Here is a 27,415-nt window from a genome sequence, read left to right on the forward strand (position 1 = left end):
GCAAGCATTGTATCATGTGAACGATGGATCTGCCCTCTTTAAAAAATTGCAATTAAAAAGATACCCTCTCTAAACTTCTGAGAAAAGAAAATTCTCCTGAATGAATGCATACCAGGAAATACGGATTTCGGCAGTGAGATTTCGACTTAAGCACAGTACTTCAATAAACGCACTCAAAAGTTTATCTTTCAACGTAGCCCCCAATGAAATAAAAGACAATATCTTTCTTGTCTAACAATATTGTGTACATTATATCTACCAGTCTACGAAGAGGGTGAACAGATAATCTTACACGGCATAAATAAAATCTTTTTTTTTTTGGAACTAAGTCTAGGTAAATCTCACATTCAAGATTTGACTTAACAGTACTTGTTACAGCAACAGCAAAACATGCATACATAATACCGGTAGTGCAAATTGCTAATACTTTATATTGGATGCATGGCCGTAACTGTTGCTTCGAAAACCTTTTCTAGGTAGAGATAGTGTATGATTGTTGAAGCTAAACAAATTGATTGATTAAAAAAACTGACATGAAATTGACTTTACCAAGAGCAATGTTTATACCTTATTTGTTGTTATTGCATGTGCGTAAAGTGTTATCACTGCACAGGCTCTTCTGGGTCGACACTTTACCCACATGCATTATGCGCCGATTGCCCGAGCGCGGCTCAACTGTTCATTCTTCTGCGCTGCAATAGTTTATTTTTTTCCAGTTACAATGAAAAGACCGCGAAATAACTCAATTTGTGCCGAGTGGATTTTTCATTCGCAAGGAAGGATACTAAACAACGTGTACCATCGATGTAAGATTTCCGGTCCTAGACGCACCGAGCGATTGTATTTGGTTTACAATCGGAACTGTGAAAACATTGTGACAAAAAACGCGTATAGTAACCTGTATTACAATAGTTTTATTCTACAAAATATAAAGATACATACCAATCAATACTATTTCCCGTATTTCTCGGTAAACATACATGCCGCTGGTATGTTCTGAGTTCCGGATATTCTTTGTTAAGAAAGGACGAAGACATTGCCCGGAGTTTTGTTTCACAAGTGGATCGGTCAAGATTCGATTTTCCTGTCAAGGTTTGATCGTTCTTGGTTCTTGGCGCCGAATTTTTATGTTGCCAAGCGTCGCTCGAAATAGTTCATCGATGCCACTCGATAAGGCAGAATTTCAGAGTCGAACACTCAGTGACAAATAACACCAGCGCGTGTCATTTCGGTGGCAAATTAGATTTTCTTCTTTCAGAAAAATAGCGTCGCAAAAGTGTAGCCGATTTTCGCGCTGGGGGAATTCTGGATTTCAAGACAATGCGCAGTTTAGTTTTAGTTGCGATGTCGCCTATTAGGACTTGAAAGAAGTTCATGATTTTATTTATTTATTGTGGAATATTTCCTCTTCGTCTAAAGCAATGAAAATCGATTCCAACTCTGTTGATTTTTATTTGGAGGAAGTTTAATGCAAATTTAATAATTGCGTTTTTACATACTTATAATTTAAATAAATACAGTATACTACGAAACGTGTTTTTTTTCAACGAGAAATAAGTGGCGAATGTAATTCAAATCAAAACGCCGTTTGTGTTTTGATCACAGATTGATATATTATTGGAATGTAGACGCAAATTGTATTGGAAAAAAAACTTATATATAATCCAGAGATTCTGTATTAATTAGATGTTCGTGTGCTATTTCGCTATCGCCGAATAATACACCTGTAGATTGTAAATGAAAATCTATTTTTAGCAAACGTCATGTATGTCACGTGATCTATATCAGCGGTACAAAAATTTGTCACATAACTTTAATCTGTGACTGCAATGTAGACAGAAGGGTTTCGTGAATGGTTAAAACTTTTAAAACGCAATACTTGTGCATATTCAACGCAAATTTTAGATATATGTTCACGGTGGATTTAATCGGAAGTACCATGTGATGATGTTTGAGTGAAATTAGAAAATTCGTCTGCAAACATGTGCTTGTTCGATCTGTTGTTTCGGAAGTTTATCCTCATATTTTGTGTATTTTGTTTTCACCTGTCCTTCGTCGATGGGCTCACTATAAATGCGCATACACAAGTTGAAGGTAAGTTTATCAAGTTTGTACGGCGTGAGTTTGTTATACAACCATCGCATCGAAAGGCATGAGCAATTAATTTTAGACCCACCTGTTGAAGATCGATACAACTTTTATCATTTTAATTTATTATCGATATAACGTTGTTATCATTTTAATTTATTAGAAACTTGGTATTGCATTTTGAAGTTGTTTGATTCATCTCTAGTCCTTACGCTAAGACGTTAGCTCAGTTTCGATAATGTTATGTTTTTATTAAATTCATAATAATGGTTATGCAATAGCCTATGCATAGAACTTTCTAGTCGTAATTATATGATACTGGCTGATATTGATGGTGGTGGTGGTAATACTGTAGTAAAGGTTATGATAAATTATAATGATGCTGGTAAAAATGATAATAATTATAATACCAATAATTATAATAGTAATACAAATGATAATAAGGATAATATAGCAATTATAAAAATGGCAATATACCTTGACTAATGGCAACACTGGTTATGTTGCTAGCTATTTGTACTGACTGCTACTGCTGTGTTAATGATAATTATTTATTGTGATCATTATTACCTATAAAGTAGTAATTAAGTAGCTCATGCTGGCTCGGCATTTAGTATTCAAGGTAAACTGAATTTCTGTCTGAACAAGGTCAGAGAGACCATTATAAAATAATTATTCCCAGAAGTGCTCAATTAGTGAATAATTATTATAGATCATTATATAAAGTCCATTGAGTTTTGTTAAATTAAAGCCAATTACTCACATTTAAACAGATTTGTAGTGATACATTGTTTATTAAGGCATCAGCCTCATGTGTTTATTGGCAAAGCTGTTACATGGTACAACAGTTACTGTCTACTTAATTGGATTTTAATGTGCTGTTATTCCATGCTAGTATACAGGTTGCAGGATGAACAGGGTTCACAGGGGTTTACACACAGGCTGGACAGAATGTAAACACTATATCTTTGCAAATATCTTATGTTATTGAAATACGTTTGCAAAAAACTTTAGTGCATAAAAGACAGTTTTTCTTGCAGTTTGTTCCAATATTATGACATAAGATTTATTAATAAATCCTTGAATTCATCAGAAATCAGTGTCAAATATTTAACATTGGGTGCAGCATAAGTTAACGGTGAACATTAAATTTCAATGCGTTACAAACCAGATTGGTGGTTGCCAAGAACACAGGCTTATTAACAATGTAATTCTGATTTATTTCACATTGCCAAAAGCAGCATAAATAACTGTCTTTTATGCACTAATTGAAATACAAATTGTTTGATAAAAATCACCACTTACCAGTGCGTTAACATCCCTTAACGTTTAATTGTGAACCCCAAAAAGTCATGTGATCCTGCACCCTGGTATAGGCAATAACTGTTACATATGAACCAGGTCTTTTTTCCTGATTTGGGGGAAGGGCCTTTCCTTCCATTTTGGGATCATTTTAAAGAAATTATCTGCGGGGAAGGAACCTTTCTCTTGGGGGAAAGGGCCTACATGTATGTAAGGCCTTTGCTGTAGAAAGAAACAAAAGCCCTGATAACAATGTGTTTTTCTTAGTAAAACATGGGGTAAAACCCTATAAATCTCTAAATCTGCTAAATTGCATGTCAGAGTTATGAAACCGAGTCGTAAATTAAGTAGGGTACACATGTAGTTATCTGTGTACTAATTTAAAAAAAGTCTTGTTGTAAAATAAAAAAATCTGTATTTTGTCTTATATCAAACTCTTCAATGTTAAGGAAATCTAATATGTTGGAATATGATATCTGGTCTGTTGTGCATAAAGCTGTCACTGATAGGTAACTTACCATAGATGACAGTGCACATTACTTTACTGTTACCATAGTGTATTTTACACTGAACAGATTGCAATGGTATCAATTTCATGATCCATTTACCTCTAAGATACATATTTTGATGCATTTGTAGTCCCATAGAAAGTTACATCTAATTCAAGACCTTTCATACTAAATTGAAGTTTTAAAGGCTTCATTTCCAACCCTGTATGAGTTACTGATAGCATCAAACAGCATAAACCTGAACAGACTGTGAGTTACTCGCAGGCTGTTCTTGTTTTATGCTGGTTGCAAAAGCCATTTTCACTTTGCTTTTATGGGGGAAAGGTTTAAATCACTAGCAATAGGCTATTATTTCATGATATGCAATTCAAATTTATTCATGAACCAAATATATATTTTATCAAAGATTTTTTTTCAAATGACATTTTCAAATTTCCTGCATAACAAGTTTTTTTGCATACCACAAAATGACTAAAACTGTGCTGATGAATGCAATTTTCAAAAAACATCAAGAACATGCTATGTTTTTCATTTAAGGACCCTTTTTTGTAAAAGGAATGGTGTCAATGCAATGTAATTATTATTATTTACTGCTTTTGCTACATTCTACATTTGTAAATTGTTCTAGATGATAAATGTATTTAAAGTTGATTTGCAATACATTAACTACACCAGGAAATGCATCAGTAAAAGTTTTTAATATTTTTTTCATAAGAGACATATGTATAAAATTAAAACCTATTTAAATAGCATTTCAGATGATATCAAAATGCTGTCTTAATGCGTGTATTAAGTTTACTGCAGCATTTATCAATTTCTTTGATATAAAGATATTCGATATTTGTCTATTAAACCGGCACAGCTTTGAGGTAAACAGTGTCACGGTGTAATGAAGATATAAAGACAAGATATTGCGTTTCAAAATGTGGGTTTCAATACGGGTATAAGAGTTCGTAGGAGTGCACAAACTGTATATGTACCTATTCGGGCTCTATTGTGAACTTTTCAGCATAGTTATTTTTTTTTGACAAATGTGCTTTTTAAAGTGACATAAGACGCATCTAACAGTATATGCTATGTTTATAGGTGTCAATCTTTTATTTTTGGTGTTATCACTTCATAAACACTTATTATATTTCAGTGCTTTCCACAGGCACAGGATTTTTTTCAGACGCCCTGGGGCTGTTTACGGGGGGGGGGGGGGGGGGGGGGGGGAGCCTGTGGAAAGCACTGTATTTGTTGATGCAGCATCAACATACTAAAACAATATCCTGGAAAGAGAACAAATATTATGCATTTGAATATCAACAGTTGAATTGGCCAGCATGACTATATCATGAATGAATATGAATCTAAATTTAGTTTTAGTTCAGATTTGTTCATACAACACAATTTTGTTTTACGGATCATTTTAATTTCCGGCAACGATATTTATTAATACGACACACAAACACTAACTCCGATCCTTATATAAAGACAGTTCTGCTCGGCTTACAGGACTGGAACAGTCATGTAAAATTATAATATTAATATCATATATAATATATATTTTTTGTAAACAACTGGTAGCAAGATGAGTTGGAGATAATTGGTCAGTTACAACATTTTAACTAACTCTTTTGACCTGTTAATTCTTTTCAGCTCAATTCAACAGTGAAAACTGCCCATAATATCACTTTAGTATGTGTTGATATGAACCTTGCCCAGGGAAAACAGGACGAAATGCATGTGTGTTAACCCTTAAAGCGCTGGAGCTGAATTTTAAAGGCCTTTGCAAACAGTTTGGATCCAGATGAGACGCCACAGAACGTGGCGTCTCATCAGGATCCAAACTGTTTGCTATTCTGATAGTATTCTTTGAAAAAAATCGAAGAAAATGCTAATGTTAGAAATTCTGCAGACGACATTTTAGCAGACGACAAATTTCCCAGCATGCAAAGGGTTAAATGTCTTCCAAGATAAGCAGTCTGCACAGGCTAATCAGAGATGAAACATTTTGCCTTAACTACCGTAGATTTACACTAAGAAGAGACCTCCTTCAACCGAAAAATACGGTTAACCCTTTCCCCTATAAGAAGCAAAGTGAAAATGCCTTTTGCAACCAGCATAAAACCAGAACAGCCTGTGAGTAACTCGTAGGCTGTTCAGGTTTTATGCTGTTTGCTGCTCATCAGTATCTAAGGGTTGAAAATGAAGACTTTAAAACTTTGATTTAGAAAGTAAGGTCTTGAATTAAATGTAACTTTCTAAGGGACTACAAATTAGTCAAAAAACGTATCTATGTTGGAAAAGGGTGAAAAAGTGTCATCCTTGATAAGCCTGTGCTGCATACATGCCATACGTCCCGGATTGTCCGGGACAGTCCCGGAAATGAAGAACTTGTCCCGCTGTCCCGGAAATCTGTCAAATGTCCCGGAATTTACAAAATCCATATATACATGTACCTTATCTAGGGCTTAACTGCACCTCGCATCTGTGTATATCTGCAGCGTCTCCATGACAATGCCTACCCGAATAGGCAGACTACGCTACGTGTCAAAATCGATCAATTAACAGGGGTCCTGTTATCATATCGATTGTCTCACGTTCGCGGTCACACCGAAAAGGCGGCATTGTTTAATGTGGTTGTTAATTGACTTTAATCTACTACGTCATTATTTCCCGCTGCGTAAGGGCAAAGGATAGTTGTTCACACATCTGAAGTCCAACATCGCTGAGTAAAAAATTAAAAGCAGTTTATGTTTGCACGTTTAACCGACAAAGAAGTTGAGTAAAAAAGTAAGCATATAAAAACGTCATCCTCACTAGGTTTATTATTGTCTTGTTCTAAACCCCTAGTAAACATAAGTCATAACGTTAAAAATAATAAGTGAATTTGAATTGCGTTCGCCATGTCAAAACTTTGTATTTATAAATGTTATTAATGAATAATGGCGTATGAACAACTACGCGTTACACACCGGTCTTAATAACAATAACGCAGTGACGTCACCATCTATGTTTAGAACGCTTACACTGAAAACACGTGGCTTGTATCTAGTAACGGAAGTAGTAATGTTTAATTTGACGTTAATAGATTAAGTGTACTTCGGATAGGCTTTCGAACTTATGCAATTAACGATGCGAAACAAAAAAACGTACCAAAAATGCATGTGTCTATAAATATCGCTACATTTTATACATGTCCCGGAAAATCGGCAAAAGTCCCGGACAATTTAACTCAATGTCCCGGAATTGGTCTGAAAAATTATGGCATGTATGCTGTGCTGACTGCATGGTAGTATGGCTCCAAATCCGCAGAAGGGAATAACCTTGAAAATACAACAGTCTAAATAATCCCTCAGATATGTCTGGCACCCACCCTCACTGGTCAGTAGTGGTTTTAAGCTGGGATCAGCCAATATTGACCACTTTTAAGATATATTGTTGGAGATTAGGCCATACAAATTTAATTCATTTGTTCCGGGCCTCCATGATGTTTCAAAACCTAACAATCAAGTAGGTACTATCTGTGCGTTGTAAAGGGTTATTCATGCAATTAATGTGGTTCAAGCGGAAGCAAAATCGTTTACCAACAAGTCTGGTACAAATTGTCAATCTGACTACATGTATATGTTAAGAACTTATTAAATGTTTACAATGAAAAACAGCCTAATTATAAAACTGAGCCATTTTACAATTGTCATACAGATTTAACACATACAAGTACTTTTTTATTTATCACCAAAATTGTTTTATGATTTATTTAACCCTTACCACTAGGCAGCAAAGTTAAAATGGCTTTGTGCAAACAGCATAAAACCAGAACAGCCTGCAAGTAAGTCGCATTCTGTTTAGGTTTTATGCTATTTGCTGCTGAGTCATCAGTATCTAAGGGTTGGAAATGAAGCCTTTAAAACTTGATTCTAGTAAGAAAGGTCTTGTGGTAAAGGGTTATATGAAGTTTTTTGTATTAATTTGTTCATTATGTCATGGAAAAACCGTCTAGGCTGAGGATGATAAAGCATTGAATAAAAGCAGTATGGCCTAATCTCTGTGTTGTGACAATATTGTCATTAACCTCTTGGTCAACAAAACTGTTTACTTTATCAACAAATGTTCAACAACTGAGACTCTTAACATTATCAAAACTCTGGCTGTCTGGTATTCTGTAGTCATTAGTACATCCGTGTCTTGCGCAGGTTAGATCCCCGTTTTTGGCGCACTTGAGTTTGGTTGGTCGTCATCATACAAGACAGGTGGGTTTTCCTTTCGGTACTCCGGTTTTCCCATACAGGGGTTTTTCTGCTACATGTATGTAAAAAAGGCTGTAAAATGGACCTGATCCCAAAGAAAAAGGACCTGATCACAAACCAAAATTGTATTTAAAAAAAAAAAAATGTTTGTTTGTTAGAAATGTCTAATGATTATTATATGTCAATTTTATTTCATAAACATCTAACAAAGTATACAACTATAATTCATATGATTTTTCCCAAAATGGCCAGCAAAAAGGCCTGATTTGTCAATATTTGTTCATAAAAAAATCCCAATTCGGTCCATTTTGTTAATTCAAAAATTATCAAATTTGCCCATTTATGTTTAAAAAAATCCTATTTGCACCAGACTCCTTTTCCCAAAATGGCTGAGAAAATATTTTGTAATACAGCATAAGGCCATCCTTAAAAAATTGTTTGTTTGGCATAACCCGACCCAGGTAAATTTGGGTGGGTAGGTAGGTAGGGATTTTATTTTTTTTTAGTATTTTTTTTTCTGACATTGAACTCCGACATATACCAAACTGAAAGGTAATTATCAAAAAAGCTCCAAGTCTTCTGCCTCATGAAAGGAAATTGGTAAAGATTGTTCTGCGCCATCCGTGTCCGCACGTGTATTGATAAAGTCTATTTTTTGTATAAAGAACATCACAAATATAATATAATCGACGAAAATACTTTATCCGAAAACGTGAGTATGAAAAATTGTACGCATTTCGCACATAAAATAAAATGTGCATATCATTTGACTACAGAAAATGAAAACAAGTAACCTAGAAAATGCGTAATTAATATACTATTTGGTTGACATATTACTTTACAATAGCATAGTTTGTGAGTAAAAAACAACAAAGTAATTTTCACATTTTAATTTCAATCAAGAACAGAAAGGTGTAACATCTTCGACATGTAACTAATTATTTAATTATCATCCTTTAATTTAGATTGATAGACGGTAGAAAGTTGTAAAGTGATCAGCTTAAAAATAATTTATTGAGTGTTACGCTTCTTTTCATTTGCTTATTTTTTATACGACTTTTGCCATAGGCCGTTATATTGCAGGCAGACGACAATGCCAACTGTGTATTCCATTATCTACGCATGAATGCCCCAATATTACCCGATAGCAAACTCAATGTTGATTGGCCAGCTACCACATGTGCTTCAAAACGTTCATGGAAACTAAGAGAAAAATAGTTTAAAAAAAAAGTCCGGTTTAAAATGGCAAATGTTTTCAATGAAATTTAATGAGATTTTAGCATATTCGCAAATTATATTGTTCTTGAGCCAAATTCGCTATATTTTCGCAAATGGCGAACGACAGCACGAGCCCTGTAATAGTGAGCATTTATTCCAATAATAACACGTTCGCAATGCTCGCGCTGTCGTTCGCCATTTGCGAAAATATTGAGAATTTGGCTCAAGAAAAATCTAAATTGCGAAAATGCGAAAATGTGGTAAAATTTCGTTGAAAACATCTGCCATTTTAATCGGGACTGGTTTTCTATATTTGTCTCTTTGTTTCAATGAAAGTGTTCGCAATTCGAAAAGTTAACAAAACCTGGTCTGTACCCGATTAGACATCGATTGACCTTATTGTAATTAAAGTGCACATGGTAGCTGGCCAATCAACATTGAGCTCGCTTACACATGACATGACGTTGTCGAATGAAACGTGAGAACGAGTGGAGCTATTGAATAATATTGGGTCACTCATGCGCAGATGTTGTAGAATTTGAATACACATTTAATATCGCAGTCTGCCTTCAAAATAGCGGCCGGTCGCAAAGTCGTATAAAGAGATAAACAAATGAAACAAAAACGTGACAATACCCGTCAATAAACATTTCTAAGCTGCAGACCACTTTTTATCTTTCTACAGAATATTTACCGATCTGAATTAAAGAGTGATAATTAAATAATTAGTTATGTGGTGATAATATTACACATCTCTGCCGATTGCCGAATTAAATTGAAAGGTGATAATTAATTAATTTGTTTTTTACTCCCAAACTATCCTGAACGACAGCAACGTTTTTTAATTAAAGGGATACGAGAAAAACAGGAGCGGTTTAATTGTATTTAAAGTCTAATTAATCGCATATGCATATGTCAAATAAATAGGCGATTAAAAAAAAAAAGGTACGCGTTTTGTTCATTGCTATTCTAGATATCCTTGAAAGAGCATTCAATTAAATGACGCAAATAACCGGAAAGGATAAAAAGCGGAAAGGAAAAATTTAGCAGAAAGAATTTTAAGCGAGCAAAAAAAATCAGCCGGGCCGATTTTAGTGGGTTGGTCGAGTTATGCCATACAAAAGAATTTTTAAGGATGGCCTAAGACCTAACCAGAATTGACTATCTTTTATTTAAAAAAAGTAAATTGCTGGAAATTGCAGCTATTATTCTAAATGTGTCCCAATGTTCATGAGTCTGGTTAGTTAATTAGGCAGGAGTGCTGGGACACAGTGTCTCTGGGTCCTCACTTAATGCAGACGCAGGTGCGGGAGAACTTCATGAACTTTGAAAATAACCCCCCCTCTCCCCCCTCCCCCAGTTATTTATTAACACATTTGCAGCAACTGGGGTAGGCACTGAAAGGCCAGTCAGTAAAATATTTGTGTTGTTGAAAATATTGTTGTTGCTTTCTGCATTATCAGTAATATCTACAGGTATTATATCCAATATCTGCCTATTTATAAAGAAATCTCTATGAAGAAAATAGCTAAAAAACGAACAATATTTTATGTAAAAATATAATTTTTTTCTTTGTTTAAATTATCATTTTCAGAATCTGATGTCAGATATTTGCATGGTTACCTTTAATAATGCTATTTTGCAAAGGGGCCTGTGTAATTAAGGGATTTTTTCCTTCTTGAGCAAAGAAGGGCTTTATATAGGTCGCTTTCCCCAAGAGTAAGGCCCTTTCCCCTAAGAGAATGTATTTAAAATGATGCAATTTTCCCCCAAATCTCAAGCTTACATTGGGAAATTTTATCCCCTTATCAGTTTTGTCAATAATTTTTCCCAAAATGGAAGGCCAGGCCCTTTCCCCAAATCAATAAAAAAAGCCCAGATTTTTCACAAATTGACAAATGTCACAGTAAAATGTTCCCTCTGAGTGTTACAATTATTTTGGACTTAATTTTAAGATTACAATACATATGTATTTATAAAAAAATATGCGACAATTTTGTAAAATTTAACAGGTTATAATTTCACCCATAAACACCTGGGTTATTTTGCACCAAGCGACTTTGCTGAACATTAAACAGTATTTAAAATTGCTGTAATGTTTGGTTTGGATTTTAGGTTGATGTAGGATGGTTGCTTTCACATTTCTTGCAGGTTTTAAAATATCAAAATATATTTGACATTTAACAGTTTTGATTCAGTGAAAATGTTTACTAAGTTATGTGTAGTTATACAAAGGGCAAAGCAAACATATCTGAAAACATGTAAGCGAAAAAAAAGCAAACATGTAAGCTAAAAAATCTTTGGAAATGGAAGGTCTTTACACAAATGAATTTTAAATAAAGTCATTAGATGAAAAAGACCCATAAAGATGGAAGTTTACCAGACTTTTTGGGGCCACATGATAATAAAAGACAGATGACATAATTTGATAACCGTCATTTAGGGAATACTGTCGTTTTTACTGAATAGGGAAAATATGTTTTAAAGGTACTGTATAAAGAAGGAAAAAAGTCGCTGGTATGTAAATTATAGGCTGCAGCAGTGAACGCATCTCATGCGTCTAACTGTTTCCAGTGTGTTTTTTACCATTTTGGGAATGGGGCCGGGTCCCTTTGAATTGGGAAAATTCGCGGCGTTTTGACTAAATTTGGGAAATTAGTGTTGTTGCTGTTCTGCTAAAATATGCTTTAAATTTAGAATAGAAGTGTTTTCAGTATTATTTTTTTAATAGGGTTAAACTCAAATGGATGAACAAAATGTTGAAATCTAAAAAAAATAAAAAATTGGGGGGTGGGGGGGGGGGGAAACCTTCAATTGGGAATATTTAGGTCCCATTTGGGAAAGATGTATACTTTTTTCCATTGGGAATGGGGCCCGGATACCAGACCCAATTTTTAACGACAAAAACCCCCAACTGATTCCCTAGCTGGACAGTTTCATGGCTGTTTTATTGACAGTATCAAGGAAATTTTGCCTCAGAGATAAACTATAATGATAGCTAGTGGTCAAGTTGACCCTATTCCATGACCACTGAAATTCGATTTTATCGCAAGATGTAGGAAACTGACCTAATAATTCTTGCCGGATTGTCCACTGCGTTGATTTCTTTTCCATTAACCCATTTATGCATATTCAGCTGGACTCTCCCATTCTTCTTAATTGGATCAATTTATTTCCAAAATTAGGGATGTCTAGTATATTTATTTCTATATTTAGAATATTTCTTACAGATATTCCTTTAAGCAAACAGCTCAGACCCAGATGCGACGCCGCATCATACGGCGTCTCATCTGGGTCTACACTGTTTGCCAAGGCCTTTTTCCTAGACGCTAGGCATAAATGGGTTAAAGTACATGTATTGTGACCATCAGAGAGTCAGAGATACTTTGCTGGGTTTGGTTCTATTGATTTCCATTTTAATAAGTGACCACGATGTAATTGACAGATGAGACTTATGTAAATATGTTAACTGGACATTAATTATCAGACTTTTATTGGACTAACTTGTTGCTATAGTGAAATAATCCATAAAGCCTTAAGTTAATGTTCCTGTCAACTGCAATAACCATTTACTGTTGTGGTCATTGTTATAGACACACCTGATTCTACACATATTAAGGAGGTGTAGCAGTTTAGAGAGAGGTGCCAAAATGGCACATCCCCACCGTAATACATTGTAATACTCAGTGGACGAGGCATTTATAACACTGTTTTCAGCGAAGCTGAAATTCCTGGTTATTAGTAAGGGGTTTTCCTGCTATATAAAAAAAGTCTGTAAAAAGACCCGCGGTCCCAAAGCAAACGGACCCGATCCCAAACCGAAATTATAAAAAAAATCCCAATTTAATTTTTATGCTCCCCCAAACAATTTTTAGGGGGAGCATATATTAGCCGCTTCGTCTGTCTGTGCGTGTGTCCGTCCGTCCGTGCACAATTTTTGTCTGGGCTATTTCTCAGCAATTAATGACCGGAATTCAATTAAACTTTATGGGAAGCTTCACTATAAAGAGGAGATGTGCATATTATCAGCCGGTTCTGGTCGGATGATTTTTCACAGACATATGGCCCTTTGAAATTTTCCATTAACTGTACATATAGTGCAATTCTTGTCCCCCCAACTACTAGACGTTTCCTTTTATCTAAATATATAGTGCAATATTGTGACAAAAAAAACTTTGGGGAGCATCACCCGTCTCCGACGGTTTCTTGTTTATTTGGAAATTGCCTGGAAAAGACCTGTTGTGTCAATATCTGTTGATAAAACAATCCCAATTTGGTCCTTTTTTTTCGATAAAAAAATTCCCAATTTTGCCAATTTTATGAATTAAAAAAATCCCAATTTGATCAGACTCCTTTTCCCAAAATCATGAAAATGGCTGGAAAAACCCTGTTAGTTTAAACCTATTTATTTTAGCTTGATTGCATAGAAAGCCCTAGACCTAATTGAAACGCTCTCAAGTCCATTTCCTAGGACTAGAACCAGTACTTGTTGTCTATGGGGGAAATCTTAAGAACGTTTCTACAGTGGGGATCAAACTCATGACCTCCCAGTCTCTAGGCGGACACCATACCTGATATCCACTGCACCACTACAACCTACTCCTGGTTGTTTGATGATTAGTGTTGTTTCTTTCTTTCAAATTGAGGGCCTGTATTTGGCCTCATTTCCAATGGAAAAGGCTTTTTGAGCAGCAGATTGGAGTTAAATTTTGGCCTCAAATTCAATTTCGGTGCAATATATGATGCTTTATACATCAACTGTAATCAAATGTAAATGAGTTGTGCACTGTGAAAAGGGGGTTTACTGCATGTGCATAAAGTGTTGTCCCAGATAAGGGGGTTTACTGCATGTGCATAAAGTGTTGTCCCAGATAAGGGGGTTTACTGCATGTGCATTAAGTGTTGTCCCAGATAAGGGGGTTCACTGCATGTGTGTAAAGTGTTGTCCCAGATAAGGGGGTTCACTGCATGTGCGTAAAGTGTTGTCCCAGATAAGGGGGGGTTTACTGCATGTGCATAAAGTGTTGTCCCAGATAAGGGGGTTTACTGCATGTGCATAAAGTGTTGTCCCAGATAAGGGGGTTTACTGCATGTGCATAAAGTGTTGTCCCAGATAAGGGGGTTTACTGCATGTGCATAAAGTGTTGTCCCAGATAAGGGGGTTTACTGCATGTGCATAAAGTGTTGTCCCAGATAAGGGGGTTTACTGCATGTGAATAAAGTGTTGTCCCAGATAAGGGGGTTTACTGCATGTGCATAAAGTGTTGTCCCAGATAAGGGGGTTTACTGCATGTGCATAAAGTGTTGTCCCAGATAAAGGACGACACTTTGAGCTTTAATGGTATCTTCTGTTTAAAGGAAGTCTCTTCTTAGCGGAAATGCACAGGCTAATCTGGGACGACACTTTACGCACATGCATTAAACCCCCTTTTCACAGAGCGTGACTGAAATCATTGTTTGAAAACTCAAAGGATATAAATTCTCAACTGGAATATATATATTTGAGATAGTGGATAACATCTTGTATTCTGCCAAAGATATTGTAGCTAATTTTTCTTGACCCACTCATCTCATAAGCTCCTCTAGACCTATGAAGGCCTAAAAATAAATTCCATTATTATATTACCCTCTAAAAAGTTTCCAGATAATTACAATAATTATCTTAGTGTATGAGTGATTTAGGGTGTAGTTAGTGGTATGTCAACTTTTTTTGACAACGCTTTTACCAAAGTGATGGATTGCGATCATGGATGCCTGAATTTGTTTGCAATAAGATTGTGGATCTACGTGTAATCATTGTCAACATTTTTTGACAACGCTATTACCAAAGTGACGGATTGCGATCATGGATGCCTGAATTTGTTTGCAATAAGATTGTGGATCTACATGCAATCAAAGTCTACAGTATCTCAGGTGTCTAGAAATATGTACATAATAATGGATGATTAGACCTCACACTATTTGCATAGACTTATTGTTACTATTATTGCAAATGGGGTGTAAAGATAACATTTTAAAAATATGTTTATATTACACTGTATAGCATAAAAGTTTTATAAAAGGAAATAAAAAAACAACATATTGTTGATTATAGTAATAATTTACTTCCAGACAAATTGCAGGGAAAAAAACTACTTAAAGCGGGTATATACGATTTTGTCAAATATTTATGAATTTATATAAACTGTGTAAAAAACTTATTATATATATATTTCAATATAAATTAAAATAAAAGTTAAGAAGAACATGTTTCGAAAAATGCGAAATAAGCCAGATATTTAATTCTGAAACTGAAAACGGCTGTACAGCCGAATTCGCCAGCATGTATACCATACATGTACGATGTGCATCTAAACTTAGTTTAACGGTTTATTTGAATTCCTGCAACGATATCTATTCATACGACACACGAACACTATCTCCGATCCTAATACAAAGACGAATGCTTCGGTTATTGTAGGAAAATATGTACGTCACTATCGGCTCGGGGCGCTAATTTGTCTTTGCTGCATTTTATGAAATTCGGCTTTAATGTATAATTTTTCTTGCCTATTTTGTGTTATTGTAACATATTTTATCAATATATTACAATTAAACACATATAAAAAATCGTATATACCCGCTTTAAATGTACCATACGTTTTTAAATTAGGCAAATGACCAATATCATACACAGCACTTAATATATGTCTGACAATAGTGAAATATTTTGGTTTAAAACCATTGCATGATGTAACATTAGCAATCCTGAAAATCATGAGTGCATGCCTCCCACCTACATCCATTGTGTATTCCAAACTGATAGGGCGCACACTCCACTGTCACAGAGTTAAATGTGATCCCAATAGATTTGGTTTGCAGATAACATGTTTTGATATCTTTTTCACATTCAGATACATGGTGGATAGGGTATAGTGTTCCGGCTGATTTATTTTGTAATAACATGTTGGTGGAACTTCGTTATTTATTTTTGTCATTTTGTTGTTATGCTCCCCCAAAATTTATTTTGGTGGGAGCATATAGTTGCCGCTTCGTCTGTCCGTCCCACCGTGTGTCCGTCCGTCCGTGCGTCCATCCGTCTGTGCACAATTTTTGTCCGGGCTATTTCTCAGCAACTAATGACCGGAATTCAATAAACTTTATGGGAAGCTTCACTACCAAGAGGAGATGTGCATATTATCAGTGGGTTCTGGTCGGATGATTTTTTACAGAGTTATGGCCCTTTGAAATATTCCATTAACTGTACATATAGTGCAATTCTTGTCCGGGCTATTTCTCAGCAACTAATGACCGGAATTCAATGAAACTGTATGGGAAGCGCCACTACCAAGAGGAGATGTGCATATTATCAGCGGGTTCTGGTTGGATGATTTTTCACAGAGTTATGGCCCTTTGAAATTTTCCATTAATTGTACATATAGTGCAATTCTTGTCTGGGCTATTTCTCAGCAACTAATGACCGGAATTCAATGAAACTTTATGGGAAGCTTCACTACCAAGATGAGATGTGCATATCATCAGCGGGTTCTGGTCGGATGATTTTTCACAGAGTTATGGCCCTTTGAAATTTTCTATTAAAAAATTCATGTCCCCCCAACTTAATTGTGCTTTCAAGACGTTTCCTTTTATCTGAATATATTATCAGTGCAATATTGTGACAAAAAAACCTTTGGGGAGCATAACCCGTCTCTGACGGTTTCTTGTTTTTATATAATTATAGATGGGCAGAAACAGTGGCAATGCATGCATTACTATTGGCATTAAGTGTTTGAGGCAAAAGGATCACATTAATTAAGCATGGAAGATGTTTGTTAAATTTTAAGTTATACTTGGGGGCATTTCTAAGATTCAGACCTTTGTTAGATCTGAATTATATGGTTTTGAGATTAAAAATGATTTATCCCCCCTGGTTCTACCCAGGAAACAAAATAAAAAACTTTCAAATAAGCCGTAGGCTTTCAATGTAAACAAGCTAAAATAAAAAGGTTTAAAGTAAAACAGATGCATTGTTTCTGAGATGATTACCATTTCTAAACGAACAATTAAGATTTTTTTTTATTTTTCATAATCCATAATACATCAATTTTTTTTACCACAACAAACCTTAATAATATTGCTTTAAATGTCAAGTTACCACAACTTTCGCAATTTCTCTATCAAATATTGAAAAAACAGTGCACATAACTTTTCTCATGCTTTTAGTGTATTTATCCTTTGGATATCTTATATATGTAAATCCATCAAAAGCTCTGTGATATTACCGTGGGGTCAGTTTAAGTGATTTATCATCCATATGTGCCATTACTTTTTGCCCTATAGCTGTCACTATGTATGTGAGAAATCATAAAGCCATGTTACAAAAACGCATTCTCTCATTTATATGAGTGGCGTTGTGGGAAAACTGGGCTTAATGTAATGTGCTTGAAGTGTAATCTTGTGAGCGCTGCACAGACTTATCTTGGACAATTTTCGGCCTAAATTTGATTTTCTTGTAGACAAGACAACCTTTTCATGAAAATTTTCACAAAAACTGGAATTGCAGTCCCTTATTAGCCTGAGTGGACTGCATAGGCTTATCAGTTTCTCCAGCATTGAGTGGACTGCACTGGCTTATCAGTTTCTCCAGCATTGAGTGGACTGCACTGGCTTATCAGTTTCTCCAGCATTGAGTGGACTGCACTGGCTTATCAGTTTCCCCAGCATTGAGTGGACTGCACTGGCTTATCAGTTTCTCCAGCATTGAGTGGACTGCACTGGCTTATCAGTTTCTCCAGCATTGAGTGGACTGCACTGGCTTATCAGTTTCCCCACCATTGGACTGCACAGGCTTATCAGTTTCCACAGCATTTGGTGGACTGCATAGGCTTATCAGTTTCTCCAGCATTGGGTGGACTGCATAGGCTTATCAGTTTTTCCAGCATTGGGTGGACTGCATAGGCTTATCAGTTTCTCCAGCATTGGGTGGACTGCATAGGCTTATCAGTTTTTCCAGCATTGGGTGGACTGCATAGGCTTATCAGTTTCCCCAGCATTGGGTGGACTGCATAGGCTTATCAGTTTCTCCAGCATTGGGTGGACTGCATAGGCTTATCAGTTTCTCCAGCATTGAGTGGACTGCACTGGCTTATCAGTTTCCCCAGCATTGAGTGGACTGCATAGGCTTATCAGTTTTTCCAGCATTGGACTGCACAGGCTTATCAGTTTCCCCAGCATTGAGTGGACTGCATAGGCTTATCAGTTTCTCCAGCATTGGGTGGACTGCACAGGCTTATCAGTTTCTCCAGCATTGAGTGGACTGCACTGGCTTATCAGTTTCCCCAGCATTGGGTGGACTGCATAGGCTTATCAGTTTCTCCAGCATTGGGTGGACTGCATGGGCTTATCAGTTTCCCCAGCATTGGGTGGACTGCATAGGCTTATCAGTTTCTCCAGCATTGGGTGGACTGCATAGGCTTATCAGTTTCACCAGCATTGGGTGGACTGCATAGGCTTATCAGTTTCCCCAGCATTGGGTGGACTGCATAGGCTTATCAGTTTCTCCAGCATTGAGTGGACTGCATAGGCTTATCAGTTTTTCCAGCATTGGACTGCATAGGCTTATCAGTTTCCCCAGCATTGGGTGGACTGCATAGGCTTATCAGTTTCTCCAGCATTGGGTGGACTGCATAGGCTTATCAGTTTCCCCAGCATTGGGTGGACTGCATAGGCTTATCAGTTTCTCCAGCATTGAGTGGACTGCACTGGCTTATCAGTTTTTCCAGCATTGGGTGGACTGCATAGGCTTATCAGTTTCCCCAGCATTGAGTGGACTGCATAGGCTTATCAGTTTCTCCAGCATTGGGTGGACTGCACAGGCTTATCAGTTTCTCCAGCATTGAGTGGACTGCACTGGCTTATCAGTTTCCCCAGCATTGAGTGGACTGCATAGGCTTATCAGTTTTTCCAGCATTGGACTGCACAGGCGTATCAGTTTCCCCAGCATTGAGTGGACTGCACTGGCTTATCAGTTTCTCCAGCATTGGGTGGACTGCACAGGCTTATCAGTTTCTCCAGCATTGAGTGGACTGCACTGGCTTATCAGTTTCCCCAGCATTGAGTGGACTGCACAGGCTTATCAGTTTCTCCAGCATTGAGTGGACTGCACTGGCTTATAAATTTCCCCAGCATTGAGTGGACTGCACTGGCTTATCAGTTTCCCCAGCATTGAGTGGACTGCACTGGCTTATCAGTTTCCCCAGAATTGGACTCGTGTATGTCAAAATACCTGAGATACCAGTAAAGGTCATCATATACTGGTATATTTCTACACACCCTGCAAGATGATTATTATCAATTGTGAAAGAAGAGTATGACTTTTCTTTCTAGAATATTAGTTGACATAATCAGTATGAAAAGAAACGGTTACAAAACACACACTATGGCCAAATACTTCCATGACAGGTCAAAGTGGACTGTAACCCCCCCTCTCTCTGCTGTTTGTAGTCATTATCAAGGCATTTGAGACTTATACTTGATAACTGTTGATATTTTTACCATTTCTCTCCCCACTTGCTCCATTGTCTTTCTCCAATTGCTAGATAAATTTGACAGCAGTAATTACGCCTATTACACTTACTGTAAAACCCATGGGCGATGCCAGCTCAGATGTCAACTTGAATTCCGTCAGGGCGGAACTTTCTGTGAAATCAGAATTTTCTTTGAAATCCCTATTTTTTGTGTGTGTTAAATTGACTTGGAAATTATGAACATCTTTAGATGCTTGCAAGTTAAGGGTGGAAATTTCTGTGAAATAGTTATTTTATCTGTGCATGAAATTGACAGGCTAATTTTGAAAATCTATGCAAGCATCTGTTCATGTACAAGGAAAAACAGGAAATTGTTACAGACATTTAAGATATTTTAGGTACTCATGCAATAATTTATTGCAATTGTTTTTGCAAAATGGAATCAATAGATTATATGCTATGCAGAGCTGTATGCTATTGACTTGTTTTTGTATACGCCATATTATGAGTGTGCAATGAATTCAAACATGTATGGTTTGAGAATTTATAAAAATGAATTATTAATGAACCGCGCTCTGGAAATTTGGGCTTCATGCATGTGCGTAAATTGTCCTCTCACAGCAGGGCCCTCAATCTATCAAATCTGCTGCCAAATTTCGACAGCAGTCCCCCACCTGAAAAGTATACTTTTTTCCCCTTTTGGGGGGGGGGGGGGGGAATTCCCCCTAAAAATATTTGTTTTTTTTTTTTTTGTTTTTTTAATAGAAAGATGTGTCTCATCACATGATTATTATATCTCAATTCTATTTCAATCTAATCTTTTCAAACATACTAAATTATGAAAAATGCAATGAATTTAGTGCAAACATGTACAAATGTAATAATGAGAGAGTAAGTAAAAAAAACACCAAAAAGGGAAACGCCGTGAAAATTCACCCTCCTAAGGGCTGTGGACCCCTTCCCCCAAAGTAGTGTGAGGGCGCTGCACAGTGATTTCAATTGAAGCAGAATCCTGCATTTTTATGCAAGCAAGTTGCAATTTTCTCATGTTTTACTCCTGCAAAAAATAAGCCTTGCATCATTTGGACACATTTATTCCACAATCCATCTTGAAAAAAGGACCAAAAATGATGTTTTATTGAAATAAAAAAGCTTTTGTGAAAATGTTTTATTTGTAAGTATGATAAATAAAGTATTACAAAACCTTAACCATGCATTTAGGAACATTTCAAGTTACTTCAGTATTTTGACCATAATCATTTGTATTTGGACCCCTCATAATTTTGAGACCTTGGGTCATTTTTACTCCTGGTTTTTAAAATGTACTGAAATCCCTGCTTTCAGATTAGCCAGTGCAGTCTGTGCAGATTAACCCTTCCAGTGCTGGAACCGAATTTTGAAGGCTTTTGCAAACAGTTTGGATCCAGATGAGACGCCACAGAACGTGGCGTCTCATCAGGATCCAAACTGTTTGCTAATCTGATAGTATTCTTTGAAATAATCAAAGAAAATGCTAATTTTAGAAATTCAGCTGACAACATTTTTGCAGGCGACAAATTTCCCAGCATGCAAAAGGTTAATACGGGACAATACTTTCAGCCTTTATTTTTACTTTAACTTGACTATGCAAAGAAAAGACATCTTTCAAACGACAAATACCAAAACAAAGGAAAGTGTCGTCCCTTCCAAGACTTCTGTGCTTAATAGATCTAGTTAAACTTCTTACTGACATCGGAGAAGATGTTCTGATCCCAGGGAAGAAAAATATCAAGATCTTATTAGGAAAATTGAGACATGTTATTAGGTAGAAGTTGGAAATGGAAATAAAGGATTGGAATTCTGGCCTCTGGGGATATTGGAGGAAAAAGAATGTTTAGCAATTTGTTCTTAAAGATTTCTAATCTTGGTTCAGACATCTGAGGTCTTAATCTTTGTAGTAAATTGTGTGTTTTTGACTTTCCATTCAACTGAGAGGTTTTAAGTTTCAGTTAGATGTGTCTTCTGTAATTACACAGTGGAAGATCATTGCGCTTTCATTACAGACATTGAGGCATTGTTAATGTCAAGGGGCCTTTGATTGGAGTCGATTTATTTTTCTCCGAGTCATACGGCTGGACAGAGGGGTGTCTCGAAGAAGTAAAGCGCATTCATGTTGACTCGGGGAAAATGACGTGTCCTTTGTTGGTGACTGTGTTTGGAGTAGGGATGATAATCTGTAACTTTGTTGAGCCAAACATCAAAGAATCATGCAGTTTGTTGAGAAGCAGACCATCTCAATACAGCTATCATAAGTTATAAGTTAGTTAGAACAAATACCAATATAACATTTCAAAGTAGTAAATTTAATCGGGAAAAACACTTTGACCCTTAGAATCTATTAATACATTTAAAATTAAATAACAAAAACAAACATGAATGTTTTTGTCTTAAGTTCTATTGAACAATTTCAAATATAATTTATATAGTTAGTAACAAATTGTTTATTAAAATGTAATTTGTTTCTGTAAAGTGTGCGTGGTTCAAATTCTTTGAATATTAATGTTTAATCAGTTAAAAGCATTAATGTTCACAAATATCAAGATTAATTCTCTGTATGTTGTGCCAACCATATTTTGAATGCCTTTAAGCAGATAATTACTGTTTGTAGATAATGCAACAGGTGGTACTTCAACCATTTAAAATGAGTGAGTGAGCATGAAGTCATATAGCACTGCTGCATGTTGCATTAAATAAGTCGCGTACTGAGAAAACTTGGCTTAATGCATGTGCGTAAAGTGTCGTCCCAGATTAGCCTGTGCAGTCCGCACAGGCTAATCAGGAACTTCCCTTTCAGCTTTTATGATATTTTTAGTTTCAAGGAAGTCCCTTACCGAAAATCAAGTTTAGGCGGAAAGTTTTGTCCCTGATTAGCCTGTGCGGACTGCACAGGCTAATCAGGGACGACTCTTTACCCACATGCATTAAGCCAAGTTTTCTCACAACAAGGGTCAAATGGTTATAATGATGGCATTTCTGCACACAAAAAAATACTAAAAACAAATTTACAATCTCATAATATAGTTTTGGAAGTTACTCAATCCTCACTGTCTATCATCACCACCGGAAATAGATTACCAGCGAAGCGAAAGTTAACAAACCAACCATATAGAGCAGTAAGTATTTACCTAAAATATCTCATAATAAATCGCTCCAGTGGATAGGCATCTTACAGAAAAATAAATATGTTTAAAAATGTGTATCTATCTTGCAATTCGTAATGACAAAGCGTTATTTACACAAATTTATGACTGCTTGGTACCGGGTTGAAATTGTAACTTCTCGAAGAAACAGCTTTTCTTTCATGATTACTGGTTTGCCATCAGGTATGGAGTTGATTTCCTATTATAGGCAATATATACCATTTTAACGCTATTTCTTGTCTTGGTTTGATTCTTGTTCGTGGAAATCTATTAAATTAAAATAACTGTAGTGTACTTGTTTTTGCGTTTTAATACGCAAACACAGCACATAAGCTGAAATTAAAACAATGGCGATGCCATGTGCGTTTGCGGTTGAACGCTACAACGCTGTGAACAGAAAGTCAGCCGAGTTCCAATAATTACACGAGTTGTATATCAAATCCTGATTGGAATCCACTTGTTAGTAAATATTTTATCGATTCATCTTGATTTTAAAACATAAATACGATGTAATACACTAGAATCGTATTAAACTAAAATACGGACTGAACAATGGTCGATCGATTTATCATACCACTGCATTCACATCTGCCTGATATAGAGTCAATAACAGGTTACTGTCAGATCTTTTTGTTATATATCAGGCAAGGCTTAGAATAATATAACGGCGCTGCTTGCCAAGCTGTTATTATCCCCCGCCAGAGGCGGAGGGATATTGTTTTGGCGTTGTCCGTCCGTCCGGCACTTTTGTGTCCGGAGCCATATCTTGGAAGTGCTTTGGCAGATTTCATTGAAACTTTGTATGAGTACATATATGCATAAGAGGATGATGCACGCCAAATGGCATTGTACACCATCTGTTAAAAACACAGTTATGGCCCTTTGTATCTTGAAAATATGCTTTTTACTATAGGCACTTTTGTGTCCGGAGCCATATCTTGGAAGTGCTTTGGCGGATTTCATTGAAACTTGGTATGAGTATATATATGCATAAGAGGATGATGCACGCCAAATGGCATTTTACACCATCTCTTAAAAACAGAGTTATGGCCCTTTGTATCTTGAAAAAACGCTTTTTACTATAAGCACTTTTGTGTCCGGAGCCATATCTTGGAAGTGCTTTGGCGGATTTCATTGAAACTTGGTATGAGTATATATATGCATAAGAGGATGATGCACGCCAAATGGCATTGTACACCATCTGTTCAAAACAGAGTTATGGCCCTTTGTATCTTCAAAAAAAAGCTTTTTTTAGTGTCAAATATAACACTTTTGTGTCCAGAAGTATATAGGCGGGGGATATCAATTCAACGAATTTGCTTGTTTTATTTGCGCTGAGCCTGATATATTACAAAATGATCAGGCAGTAACCTGTTTTTCTGTTTATCATACATCTACATCCCCGATTTTAAAGAAATTATTTAAAAAAATCTCTAAAAAGCAGCATTTTTAGCGGGAAAGAATATGCATTTTATCGTTTGACGTGTTATTAATGTAGCCATGAGCACGCGCGCTTTATATTTGCAAAAAGATAATGTTTTTTGCTGTCTGTGTTGCATTTTGTGTTTAACAAATATCACATCTTAGGATAAAATAGTTTGGCTTGTTAAATCTGTGATTCGATTTCACTTAAGATGATTACTTTATAGTTTATTCCGAGTTAAATACTACCATCCTCCACACATGACTGATATAAGAACTTCCTATTGACCATGATATAAAAAATATAACAGGCAATGTTATATCAGGCAGATATCAATGCGGTGGTTTAAATGATTAAACGTTGCCGGAGATTTTTTTTATAACTGCAGCTTTTTAGCGATTTTTTCATTATTTCTTTAAAATTGGGGACGAAGAGGTATGATAAACAGAAAAACAGGTTAAATTTTTTGTAATATATTGGATATATATCAGACTCAGCCTTGCCTGATATATGACAAAAAGATCAGACAGTAACCTGTTTTTCTCTATGTAGCAGGTGCCCGTAATACAAAACATTTTTTTTAAATATCAACAATGCATCAGATGTATTCTTTGGCCATAAAAGGTCTCATCGTAAAGAATATAATTGTATTTAGTTGTTTTATACCAAGATGGTCACGTATTTGCAAAATTTTCATTTATTTTCCCTTACAAACTCAAAACTATTTGCCGTACACAATTTATTTGATCTATTTCAACACACGAATGTATTAATAAAGAACTCCAACTACTTGCAATAGAAGTCTGATATGTCCAATATTAATTTGTCACACAGTTTTTTGAAAACGTTCGCGATAAAAATGGTAAAACTTATTCTTTTCACGAGCACTACCTCTTGTGTGATGTTTACTTTCGCTTAGCTGGTTATCTATTTACAGTGGTGATGATTGACAGTGATCCTGGATAGGTTTAGCTTTCCCAGGAAGTGTGAGTGCATGTATGTTGACTGACCGCTATGAAAAGTGTGAGTTCAATTGGGTTAACTGACCGCCAGAAGGGTGTGAGTGCAAAAAGGTTAACCTACCGTCATGAAAAGTGTGAGTGATTGAAGCTTAACTCACAGACAGGAAAAATATAATGTACCTTTTTAGATAAGGAATGGGGCCCAATTATTAACCAATATTTGACACCCCCCAACACTGTTACATTTATTTTAAATTTGGGAATGGGGCCCAATTATTAACCAAAATATGCCCCCCCCCCACCTGCCACACACAACACCGTTACATTTATTTTAAATGGATGAATAATTATATGCATATTATTTAACAATAAGATTCTTTATTTAGTGCCTAAATCAGTTTAATGGGTTGTATCATATCACACCCTGGGTGCAAACAAGTACCATGTCTCATTGAAATAAGAAGGCACATGGTACCTTTTGCACGAATGGGGCGATATAGCAACTGTAAACCCTTGCAAGGGTATAAGGATAATGCATTTAAGCTTGATCGGCTAATATTAACCCTTTGCATGCTGGGAAATTTGTTGTCTGCTAAAATGTCGCCTGCTGAATTTCTAAAATTAGCATTTTCTTCGATTATTTTTCTTAGACCACTATCAGAATAGCAAACAGTTTGGATCCTGATGAGACGCCACATCTGGATCCAAACTGTTTGCAAAGGTCTTCAAAATCCGGTTCCAGCACTCAAAGGGTTGAATGTCATGAATCAAGTTATGTTCATGGTTAATTAATGTCTAAGCTTAAAATGCTTCTTATATCTCGATATTAGAAATATCAATAAATGTGCGTTAATATTTTAATTCTACAAAATAATTTAACATCAGTTTATATCAATGATAAACCCTGTGGCACCAAATACATATATATTTTTATGCCCCCCTTCGAAGAAGAGGGGGTATATTGCTTTGCTCATGTCGGTCTGTCGGTCGGTCTGTCGGTCTGTCGGTCGGTCGGTCCGTCCACCAGGTGGTTGTCAGACGATAACTCAAGAACGCTTGGGCCTAGCTGTTTGCTGCTCATCAGTATGTACTGAGGTTTGGAAATGAAGCCTTTAAAACTTGAATAAAGAAAGTAAGAAAGGTAATTAAATTTAATTTTCTAAGGGACTACAAATGCTTCAAAATACGTATCTATGTGGTAAAGGGACAGAGAGAAGGTATATTGGAGTCAAGCTGTCTGTTGGTCTATTGGGGTTTGACCACATTCATGTGACAAGTTGGTGTAGAAATTTTTTCTACATTTTGGCTGTGCTCTGTGAAAAAGATGTTTAATGCATGTGCGTAAAGTGTCATCCCAGATTAACCTGTGCAGTCAGCACAGACTAATCAGGGACGACACTTTCCGCTTTAATGGTATTTTCCGTTTACAGAAGTATCTTCTTAGCAAAAAATCAAGTTTGGCAAAGCTTCACTTATTAGCCTGTGCAAACTACACAGGCTAATCTGGGATGACACTTTACACAATTGCATAAAACCCCCTTTTCGCAGATCACAGCTCATTTCTTTAGCAATTAAATGTCATTAACATGAATTGAAGTAATAATGTGCAAGACATAATTTTCATGCACAGTGATTCGCTAAATTAAAACTAAGTTTTTATCTTAAGAATGAACATCTATGTATTGAAATCTTTAATCAGTATAACCCATTCTGGCAAGTTGCATGCATTTTGTTTATGCATCAGAAATTACCGATTAATTGACTCAATGTGCAGTGTTAATAAAAGAAAGCTTATAAATGCCAAGGCATAATTGTTCTCTTTTACCCGCCTCAAACTATTTTATCAGTGATCAGTCCTGATTGTTTGATAAGGTGTTAAAAGAACTATTAATCAAAGCGCTGAAGGCACTGAATTTGTTCCCTGTTGTATAATCTTAGACGCAACTCGGTTTTCAAAATGATGTTATAGCTTTTTATATCGCAAGTTTGCAATG

General features: G+C 36.1%; 1 protein-coding gene across 1 annotated transcript in view; it reads left to right on the forward strand.

Annotated features, from left to right (window-relative positions):
* Positions 1 to 1,184: 1,184 nt before the first annotated feature.
* LOC127849051 (low-density lipoprotein receptor-related protein 2-like) overlaps positions 1,185 to 27,415 on the forward strand; it is a 121,898-nt gene continuing 95,667 nt past the window's right edge. Inside the window, exon 1 of the mRNA XM_052381773.1 lies at positions 1,185 to 2,094. Within this exon, the coding sequence (XP_052237733.1) occupies positions 1,983 to 2,094 (112 nt within the window). The 5' untranslated portion in view covers positions 1,185 to 1,982. The remainder of the gene's footprint in view (positions 2,095 to 27,415) is intronic.

The sequence above is a fragment of the Dreissena polymorpha genome, chromosome 10 (genome assembly GCF_020536995.1).
Source record: "Dreissena polymorpha isolate Duluth1 chromosome 10, UMN_Dpol_1.0, whole genome shotgun sequence".
NCBI classification, from domain to species: Eukaryota; Metazoa; Mollusca; class Bivalvia; order Myida; family Dreissenidae; genus Dreissena; species Dreissena polymorpha.